Genomic DNA, 11,174 nt, shown 5'->3' with positions numbered 1-11,174 from the left:
TGCAAAAAATGAACGAAAAAAATGCAAAGATGAAAAGGAATGTAGATCTAAAACGCTGAAAAAATTAAAAAAGGAAAACAAAATACTTTCAAAAGAGGCAGATATATATTCTTGCGTTGATTGAAATAATGATGCGTAAAATAAATTAGGCTAAAAAGACTTGTATGAATTTGTATGACTTGTATGTAGAGAATATTTTTGTTTGCTTGATACCGATGATGCATGGTGACGTGATTTAAAATTTTAAATAAATGAATGAAATAATTCTTTAAAATTATGTGAAAAATTTACTAATTTTCCAACAGACAATTTTAAGATTTTGCTCCTCATAAAAGCATCACCTAACAGGCAGCCAAAAAACCAATAATTTCATAAAAGTTACTACCTAATTTCAGCAAAAATGACAAAATCAAATGCACTCTCCCGTGCGCTCGACTACATCTGTTCAAGTTTACACATATTTACAACCAAATTACGAGTGCAAAAGTAGGCGCCAAAGAGGGTTGATTACATGTCAGTCAGTCAAATGACTTCAGATGAAGCTAATCCCCCCACAGGTATGCTATGCTAATGTAGGTCAAATATGAATTGAACATGAAGCAACTGCCTGAGGGCAAGCTAAACTAAGTTCTCAACAGTTCACCAACCAGAGCCGCCCCCAGCATTTCCAGACCATCCATTGTCAGATGCTTTCTTAGAGCCAGCTCCCCAGCCGGAGCCTCCATTATCGGTGTCGCTTGGACCTGCACCACCACCCCATCCCCCGTTGTCATCGCCGCTATTTCCACCTCCCCAACCACTGCTGCTACCTCCACCACTTCCCCCCCAACCACCAGGGAAAGCTTCTCTTCCAGGAGAATTTTGGACCTTAGCCCCTGGAAAATTGCTTAAATCATCTGCATCCTTTTTAGCCGAACTCCATCTAGATCCACCATACCCGGAGTCCTGCCTTTCATTATTGGAGCCATGTCCTCTATTGTTATCGTAAGAACCTCGACCACGTCCGCGTCCGCGACCACGTCCACCGCCATATGGACGAGGCACTCCGCTAGGGTGTTCATCTCTATTATTGTGTCTGTAATCTCCCCGTCCTGTAGAAAAAATAATACAAAAGTGTCAATGTCTTCCAGTGAAAGCAAATTGTATAATTACATGCAACTGAGAAATAGATTAACTAGGCCAAAATTTATAATTCATCTAAGTAGAACTAAAACCATTAACCATTTTAATAGCAGCAAAGCATGGAGTTGTGTGTATTCCGTAGCACCACCATAGATTCATTAACAACACCCAATAAGTTCAGCAGTAAACCAGAATTGAACTCATTGGTATACCTGTCCTGGAACCAGGAGTAGATGATCGATCCCTATCATAGGAGTTACCCTTCCAACCACCCTCATTGTTTGAACCTCCCCAGCCACTACCTGTAGATGCCCCTGATGAACCACCAGCCGCAGGGCTTCGCATTGGTACCATAGCAGCCACAGATCTTATGGAAGGGGCTGAATCATGCTGGGGATCATCAATATGCCTCTGAAAATACGCCACAAGCCGATCAATGTCCTCAAACATCTTCTTGCGAAATCTGAATCCTTTTGGATAAAGTCCAATGTACTCATGATGTGGATTTGTACTTCTTATATAAGTTAATATAAATGTTCCAGGATGTTCATGCGAGATGCCAAAACTATAGACAATGCGCATTGGATACTCAGATTTCTCCAGCCTCAAAAGTTCATCAACTTCTGCTTTTGTACCCTTCCTGAACTTGCGGTAATTTAACATTGCCTTTAAATGAGTCACCAAGGGATCAACATAACGGTCCATAACCTGAGAACAAATGATGTGGAGAAGTTAATCACACTACCAAAAGAAAGGCATCAAAAGAAACCAAGTCACAGACTGACCTCATCTAAATCCTCGAAAGTGTCCTCTCCAATTTTGAGTGTCTTCCCAATTCGAAGCAAGCTTGTAATGTCCTTATGTTCCTTTCCACCTTCAACTATATCTTTGTGGGCATACACTCCATCATGAATTTTGAGCGTTAAAGTAAGATATGAAGGTCCACGTGAACTAGGACGAATAATGCTTTCCCCAGGGTCTTTGTCAGACAAGAACTGCATTCACATAGAAGTAAGGCTAAGCAATAATTTATCAACCGTTAAATTAAATCTAAACTAAAAGAAACATTATTAATCTATTATTTCATTTTCAAGGATCTGCAGTTCAAAAATATGGTATCAACTCCTACCAAATCCAAGAATCACACAAACTTCAAGAACTAGAATTATAATTGATTCAGTTGATTCAGGGATATCTAGAGTCTAGACAAAACAGTAGATAAGCAACAAATAAGATTTCATTTGAAGAAAACGTCATACTAAAGAACCAGCAGAGGAAAGCTCATATTGATATTTGCTTGGTCAGATATATTTGTACATAGAATCTAAATAAAGGTCCTGCAAAGCAATCTGTATGCCTAACATGAATTTCCATAAAATGGTCAAAGCAAAGCTTTGCAAACCAACTGCTAACCAACTCAATCGTTTAATTTAAATCTAGAAGCAATCATCAATTTAGTAGTTTTTCTCGAGTCTTTGTCGAGTATTCAGTTCTGAAGTCCAAGACTGTTGAGATGTGCATAAATAGAGGACTAGAGGCTAATTTTGCAACACAAGAAAGTCATACCATTGAAATAAAAGGCCAATAGAACACACATCATGATATAAAATTACTCAAACAAACCTCCATTGCTTCATCAGCAGTTATATTTTGAAAGCGTGGATGGACAATCATCCTCGGCTTGAAATGCTTCTTCGCAAGCTCCTTTTCTTTCCGAGCTTTGTCTTGATCACTCTGCAGAGAGCTTCTGTCTTCATGGTAGTAAGGATCAAGATCACGGTTGTTTTGAAAACGGTTGCTTCTCATTTCACTCTCTCTACAAACAAGGAAGACTTGATACCTATTCTTTTGAATTGACTTGATTTTACACGTGAGTATGTCACCCTCGTGTATCCTATCAGAAAGTTCAACTACGTCTCTCCAATCATCAGTATAGTCTTCTTTCATAAGGATTCCAGTCATTCCAGATTCAAGCCCACATATTGCTTTCTGGGCTTGCACTCTGCGAACAGTGGCTTGGACAATTTTACCTTCCGCCAGAGTCTCCTCAGTCTCACCTGAAATCATATAGAACTCCTCATCCTGGCTTGGTTCTTCATATTGCTTACGCCATTCCTGGAAACCTTGAATCAGTTCTCTTTTTATGTCATAGAAAGTTTCTATCTTGTTCTGGCGTTTCTTTCCAGCAGCATATTCCTCGACGTCTAGGTTTTTCAAATAGCTAGGCCGGTCTCTCACATGCTCAATGGCCATCTCAGCATCATCATCATCGTTTGCATCACCTGTTCCATCCTCCTCATAGACATCTTTAGCCAACTCTATAGCAAGACTATATGATTCTGGATGGATTCTTGTATCATCCAGCAAATCAATAAACTGGCTGCTGCTAGCAGCCAACCCACTTCGTCGTACACGCAAAAACCCAACTGCATTGACAAACACCTTTTTACCCAGTTTATGTTCTGTCAGGAAGTCTTTCCGAGTAAAAATTGCACCAGCTCTCACCAACGATCTCTGTAAGGATGCAGCCTTTCGTGGACCAAGCCCGGAAACAAATTGCAATGGTGCAAATAACCACTCATGATTTATCGCCAGATTAATATCTAATCCAACCTGATTAGTCACATCTACCAAAACTTGCTCAATCATAGCAAACTTATCATCTGGGTTAAGAAAGCTCTCTAAAGAGCTCAGTTTCCATGATAATACTTCCTTTCTAGGTCCACATAATGTTGCAATCATTGCCAATGGGTTCTGAAGATATCGACCAAGTGCAACAGCCCGCCTCACTATACCTGCCAATGTAATAAACACACAGAATCAGTTATAAGATTCCCAAAGGGGAAGGATCTGAGCCCAATCAATGCAGTAGTACTTACCTTGTTGGGAAGGAAGTTGTTCGGAGGAAATTCGTGAATTTTCATAAAGACGGGGAAGAGATTCATCCCCATACACAATGCTGAGCCCATCCATTTCATGCCCAACATCTCGAGGGTTTTCCTCTACCATCTTAAAAATGACCTAATAGAAATAAAGTATACCACATGAGACCTACAATAAAATAATAAAATCCCTCATCGACAAGGTCAGGTACATGGAATGAAGTTTCACACAACTCAAAAAGAACTGCCAGATACAAATAAAATAAAACAATGAATGGATAATACATGACTCGGACAAAAATATCATATTATAGAGTAAAAGAACCAATAAACATCAGAGAAAGGCAACTGTAAACCTAATTTACTTATCAAATGGTTTTACACAAGCTCTAACTACAAAAGATTTCAGTCCATGCTTCAATGCAGAGGTATTATAGGGTCACAATGGTTATAATTATGACATTAAAACATACTTGATTTCTTTATTTACAAACAATAGTACAAGCCAGCAACAACTATTTCCTACTCGAGGTCAAGTAATGGGACTAGTAACTAGTGCAAGCCCAGCCTAGCATGAATACTTTAGAAGATAAGCATCAAACAACTAAATGTTTTGCTTAAGAGAATAGAGTTGCAGGAACAGGTGAAGCATCATATATAAGGAAGTAAAAATTAATGCATAACAAGAAAACCAAGATGCCAACCTCATATATATCTTCCTTTAGACGAGTGCAAGACAAATTTACAGCTCCCAAAACAACAACATGTGGTTGGTGATCTGTCATAAACTTAAGCACGCGTTCCTGGTCATTCTTCTTCCGTTGTTGGTCATTGACATTCTGTGATCTAAAAGTAAGAGACCCAGTGTAAAGCACATCTAGCACTTCTCCTGAAGAATCCAACATAACAAAAGTTGTCTGTGGTTTGCCAGGGCCCCAACAACATGCCATAACCCTAGGAGCGGCCTCTTCATCAGAGCTAAGATCATTTTCCTTCTGCTGATAAGGCCCCACAGAAACCTTACTCCACAATGCCTTCCCATACTCCATAAGTAACCAATTCTTTGCCTTGCTTGACAAAACACCTCTTGCCTCCTTTTCCATAGATGGTAAGAGAAACCGAAAGATTGCATCATTCAATATCAGCTTCCTCTGTTCATTCCACAGCTGAGCAGATCTGCTAACACTATCACTAATATAATACTCATTAAATTGGTCTATTAACTTATTAAGATACTCTTCAGGAAGCTTAATAGTAACTTGGAGAAGTTTCTCCTCCTCTGCCTTCTGTATAAGGAGCCATTGGGCATCCTCAAACTTGGACAATGGCTTCTCGCGCAACCACTTCACACCAGCAAACTGATGGAAAGAATCTATTGTTGTATTTCCATCTGCAGTAGGACAGGTAGACACCACCGCATGATCAAGAAAGTGAGTGCGAACATGCTTCCTAATGCTAGGCTCACAACTTATCTCAACAGCTGCCTGAAACAAAATATCCATTAGAATCAAATCAAAGGCCACTTTTAAGGATAAACCTGAGCAAGGTCAAATATGCATACCATGTGCCTAGCACACTTAAGTACTTCTTGAGGGGTATCATACATGGTACATGTAAAATTTGAAGCCATCTCCTCTGGTGTTTCCTTTGGATCCTCCAACTCATGCTACAATAGAGATAAGGGAAAATAGAACCTTTAGTTTAGTGTCAAAACAAATGGCAATATCAAATTGAAGTATACTTACCAGAGCAACAAGTGAGAGACATAACCCAAGTTGCTCAGCACTGCACCCAAACCTGCTTGCAACCTCCCACAGACCTGCCTTACTGAAAGTGCTATACATAGACTTCCTTTTTGGCCTCTTGTATTGGCCTTCATCAACACCAACTTCACCTGGTGGAAAGTGCAAGTTGAACTTGGAGTCAACGTCGTCAACTTCCCTCTCAGATTCCGCCTCCTTCAGGGATCTCATAACAGATTCAAACAACTGCCGGTTCAAGTTTAGTCGTGTTTCCTCATAAACACGGCGTGACTCTTCTTCAAATCTTTTCCTATAGTATTGCTGAAGGGCACTCTTCCTCTTCTGAAGAAGTAACCACTTCCTGTCCAAATCCTGTAGAGCCCAGAGAACCTAAACAGACAGAAGGAATCCATTTGCAGAAAAATAATTCTGTTGTCAATTGTAAACATAATATTATATTATAAACAACGTAAATAAATATATGTAAAAAAACCAGAAGCACCAGATCAGTGTTACCAAACCTTGTGCCATTTTAGAGTAGGTGTCTTGTTATTCTTATCCCAATTCTCATCACCATCTTCAGATCGCTCAAGGTCTTTTAATAAGCTTAAGCACTCCTCCTTCCGATACATAGCAATAAAAGGAATCTAGAACAAAAGAAGTTCCACATTAGGAAAATAAAGGGAGGAGAAGACAAAAAGAGGCAAGTCTAAGGCATCTGACACGGACATCTAATTTCTGCACATGATGCATTTCCAAAAATCTTAAAATATCATCCTTCTCAATTGGTAGTTCCTTAGCCCCATTTTGATTGCTTGTGATTTTCTTGGAAATCCAAGGGACTGCACCATTGCCAAGTTGGCTAACTATCCATTGGCTCTCCTCTTCTAAAATACCTCCATCCATAGGAGGAGCACCGGTACTCTCCTCAGATATCTACAGTGGACCAAAAATAAAAGCTTATAATATATCAATACAACTTGGTGATTAGAAAATTTTTCATCTAATTCCATATCTCTAAAGACCTGCATTCTCTCCGGAATGTCTAGCTCCCTTATCTGGTCATCTTTCTCTGTCATATACTTCTCTGAAAGGACAATAGGCTCAAATTCATCCTCAAGTCTAGTTTCTCTATATTCATTCGATTCCAGTTTGTGCTTGCGGTTCTGCAACAATTCTTCCACATCACCAAATAACTCTTGTGCTTCTTGCAAAGCTGATGAAGAGACACCTGGTGCCTGCCTAGTTTTCTTTCTCTTCAGCTTCCTTCGTCTACGTGGATTTTTCAACATATCATTAAAACAAATAATAGTATCTTACATAAGAAAAAAATCAACATGTTCAAAATACCTCACAAGATCTCCATTCTCATCCATTACGTCTTCATCCACAATGAAGTCAGCCATTTCATCATCTTCTCCAATGTCTGCATCCTCCTCCTCCTCCTCTCCTTGTTCCTCTTCTTCAACAATGTCTTCAGGTGGAGCTCCTGTAATTCATGTTTAGGTGATGTAACTGAATTTAGATTACAAGTGTATATTTGAGCATGAAAAATAGCTTTGGCAGATAAATGATGCTCCACACCGAATAGACAGATTATGAGTGGATTTGGTAAAGCTTGAAGGAATGGTCTAGCTTAAAAAAAAAAAAGCATATACCATTTTTTCAGTTTGCTAAATCAAAAAGTTAGTGCTTTTGGTCTGGTCTTTTAAAAGCCAGGCACCATTCTTGAGAACTCGCATGAGATATTTCTGAGAGTTGGCATATGCTCGCCAAAATTAAAAAAGATCATTCTAGTCTTCCATTAATTTAGGATTTCAACTTATAAACTTTAGCTCTTTGATATAATGTTTATTATGGCCATTTTAGATTTTAAAAACTAGACCAAACACTATTCTCGTGTAACTTCCTGCTTATTGGGAGCAAGTTTCACCCTTATTTTACCAGAGAGTAACATGAAATAGAAAACTATTATTTGGTATACATTCAAAAAACTCATTCTTCCAAAAGAGGGCATTCTCAATTAGAAACCAAAATATAAACCTGCAGAATTAGGAAGTACCTTCATCATCACCAAATAAACTGCGTTTAAGCTTCTCCTCAGCAGTTCGCCCAACTTTACCACTCCCATCAAACTCTTCACCAGATAATCCAGAGGGCTCCTCCTCGGTATCCCTCCGACCTTTTTTCAGCCGTTTGAACTTTTTGCTCTCCTGATGAAAAATTGAAAATTATTGCTGACTTGTATATTATCAACTAGGGTTAATGATCGGGATTCTTAAATCTTCCTCCTAATTCTCAAGAGTAAAAAATAATTTTTTTTTTTATGAAAACATAAAAAGTATAAAAATCCAAAAAGTTCTTTACTTTTATTTAGAAATTAGGAGGAAAATAAAGATGGTTTAGGATTCCCAATCATTTTTCTATAAACTATAAGCCAATAATTGAAAATATATGCAAGTTCCCTGACCTTCCGACGATGAATATTGATGTTATTATCCTCCAACAACTCATAATCATCTTCATCAAGGACATACTCCTCCCTGAACAGTTGGAATAATTCATCAAAATTTAAAAGAATAACATCACATATTAAAATTTCAGGCAAGAAATACAAAAGAAAGTACAGTTATTTTCAAACAAATTTCTTTTTTCTGGAGAGGGGTACGCACAACATAAATAACTTACTTTTTCTTCCTCTTTTTCTTCTTCTGCCGCTCATCATCACTTTCTGGCCTCTCTTCTTCATCTTGCTCATCTTCATCTTCAACATCATCCACTATAAATCCATCATTTTCATATTCATCCTGCCCTTCTGAATTGAGTTGGAAAAGCAGCAGAGTATCAGTGCCAATACAAAGCATCATTTAAAGCTTATAAAGGGATAATATTATTCCCATGACTAGTTACAGATAATAAGATACCAACTGAAAGATTAGATTCACATAACAAGCAAAAGGGAAGCTAGACCAAGTTGGCAACAATCACATTTCTGCCTCTGAGGGATTGATCAAACAGTAAGTTGCAACCATCATTTGAACCTCCCAATCAAAAAAAGTTCAAAAGAACAACCAAAATAAACAAAAAATCATTTTTAAAATGTGAGAATCCCCACCAAAGCCATCCAGCAGACCATCTATCAAAGCTCATACGGAACATTGTCCCCCAAAATGAGTGAAACCCACAGGTATTGCTACTTGCTTGTGGTTCTTAAATAATATGTTAACAACAGATATAGAACACAAAAATATAAAGCCATTCAGAATTCTGTGCTTATTATCCCACTAGATAGAGTAAATGTACTAATTGAGTCTGCTACATGGAAAAATCAACAACATGATATTCTGTTAAAAATTATACTTAACACTTGAACCAACACAGTAAATACATCAAATACCCCAACCCCTTCAGTATCCAGGCTGACAAATGTCATCTCATCCAAGAAAAACCCAATATAGGCACAGAAACATGTATTTTCATTCTCTGTCAAGAAAACACACCAAAATTGCAAATGCTTCTGGTCCCTAAACACAAGGCACCGAACTAATAAAGAAAACCTTTCTCCATTCACCACGTGCAACAGTTCACACATGCACCAAATAGGACTACATCATAAACCCTAATTTGAAGGCCTAAAGTCGAAACCCTAGTGTTCTTAACAAACAAAAACTAAACAACGACAACATCGCCACCACCTCTATAAAGAGATTTTGCAGAAATAAAAAACCACTCTGCCAAAAGGAGCACACAACAAAAATTTCAGCTCCCAAACAGCGCAATGCCCAGAAATTCAAACCGAAACGAAGAAAATACCTTCTTCATCTTCCTCATCGTCATCGTCCACATCCCGACCGTCTTCCAAACCATCTCCATCAGCGGGGTCCCTCTCTTCCTCCTCGTACTCGACCTCATCTGCGCGCATCGAAGAGCCACCACAAAAGGTGGGAAAAACACAAGAAAAATACACAATAACGTCAGAGTTTCAGAAGAATCCGAAGAACAAATCGCAATAAAAATGCAAAAAAGTGATCCGATATTCTGTGTTTTGGGGAAAAAGATCAATTCTAGGGTTCACCTTCTTCGTCAGAGACGACGGCCTTGGCCATGATTTCGGGAACGAAGCAAAACGCGAACGAGTTGGCAAAAACGACAGAGAAGAGAACGCAGAGAGAAACGAAAGGAAAGAGTAAAAACGATACAGGCTGCTGTCGAGCGCGAATCAGGAAAAAATTGGGAAGAGAGATTTTTATGGGTTTCTAAGTGAAGAAATGAAAAGATGGAGGAGTAGTGGGTTATTTCTGTGTGCTGCTGAGTGCTTCTGGGTTTTACTCCCAAACCCAAAGTGCTAATCGGGTATTCCCCGCTCCGATCCGTTTACAATGGATTACCATATTCTTTTTCCCTTATATGTAATAAGTAATAAGTAATAACTAGTGTTAACTAAATTGGATCGGTCTAATGGTTAACTCACTAATCTGTTTAAATAAGCAAACTTGAGTAATTTGTTAAAGTTCGCCTACTTCATCGGCAAACTTTGTTTAAAATATAAAGTTCGCCTAGTGCATCAGCGAACTTTATAAAGCTTGCCAATGTGACGACCTTGCACTCCTCTCTTAGATTTGAAATTGTGTTGCTAGGAAGGGTATTGGTAGTCCTCTGATCAATCTCAACAACTTTTGTGGCTATTTAGCCCATCTGAACCTCCAAGTTTTTAAGTGAAGCTCTGGTTTCCTGTATGAAACTAAGAGTACTTTTAGAGAGTTCTGCAACTATAGATTCCAAGTCAGAAGATTTCTGAGAATGAGAAAGTGCATTGTTGTTGTTGAAATCACTCTGATTGAAATTATTCTGATGGCCCTAATAGTTATTGAAGCTCTAGTGTCTCTGTGGTTGATTTTTCCATCCAAAATTTAGGTGATTCCTCCATTCCGGATTATAAGTCTTGGAAAAAAGATCATTATTAGGGTCTGGAGGAATTCCCCACATAATTAACCTGTTTAGAGGAAAATTTACCATAATTATGAGGCTCATCTTAAGGAAATCCGCCACCCATGTCGTAGGAAGAATCTTGGGTATTAATAGCTGAAACTTGTAGTCCACCCAAGTGTTGAGTAATGACATTTATCTATTGAGACATGGCCTTATTCTAAGCAAGAATCGTATCTAAAGCGTCTAATTCCATGACTCCTTTTTTCACAGAGGTCCTCTCAAAAGAATATAAATATTGGTTGTTGGCAACCATCTCAATCAACTCAGTAGCCTCTTCAGGAGTCTTTATGTGAAGAGATCTGCTTGCAGAATTATATAGAGACATTTTGCTGGTCTTAGAGACTCCATCATAAAATATCTGTAACTGAATCCAGTCTGAGAACATATCAGGAAGACACTTCCTGAGTATCAACATGTACCTCTCACAAGCTTCATAAAG

General features: G+C 38.5%; 1 protein-coding gene across 2 annotated transcripts; it reads right to left on the bottom strand.

Annotated features, from left to right (window-relative positions):
* On the bottom strand, positions 310 to 10,122 carry LOC107604701 (transcription elongation factor SPT6 homolog). Of its 2 annotated transcripts, none has more exons than XM_016306348.2 (17): positions 9,822 to 10,122; positions 9,560 to 9,658; positions 8,435 to 8,561; positions 8,217 to 8,289; positions 7,809 to 7,959; positions 7,097 to 7,235; positions 6,772 to 7,018; positions 6,476 to 6,682; positions 6,268 to 6,393; positions 5,750 to 6,136; positions 5,566 to 5,670; positions 4,709 to 5,488; positions 4,002 to 4,143; positions 2,746 to 3,917; positions 1,908 to 2,117; positions 1,335 to 1,830; positions 310 to 1,091 (listed from the first exon to the last, which is right to left on the bottom strand). In XM_016306348.2, the coding sequence occupies exons 1-17, from the start codon at positions 9,850 to 9,852 to the stop codon at positions 640 to 642; spliced, it is 4,944 nt and encodes a 1,647-aa protein (XP_016161834.1). In that variant the 5' UTR covers positions 9,853 to 10,122; the 3' UTR covers positions 310 to 639. The 2 variants fall into 2 exon arrangements, 1 of the variants encoding a protein (XP_016161834.1); XR_002349054.1 differs by having other exon boundaries at positions 961 to 1,091; positions 1,222 to 1,830.

This window comes from Arachis ipaensis, chromosome B06 (genome assembly GCF_000816755.2).
Source record: "Arachis ipaensis cultivar K30076 chromosome B06, Araip1.1, whole genome shotgun sequence".
NCBI lineage: Eukaryota > Viridiplantae > Streptophyta > Magnoliopsida > Fabales > Fabaceae > Arachis > Arachis ipaensis.
This window is presented reverse-complemented; position numbering and strand designations above follow the sequence as displayed.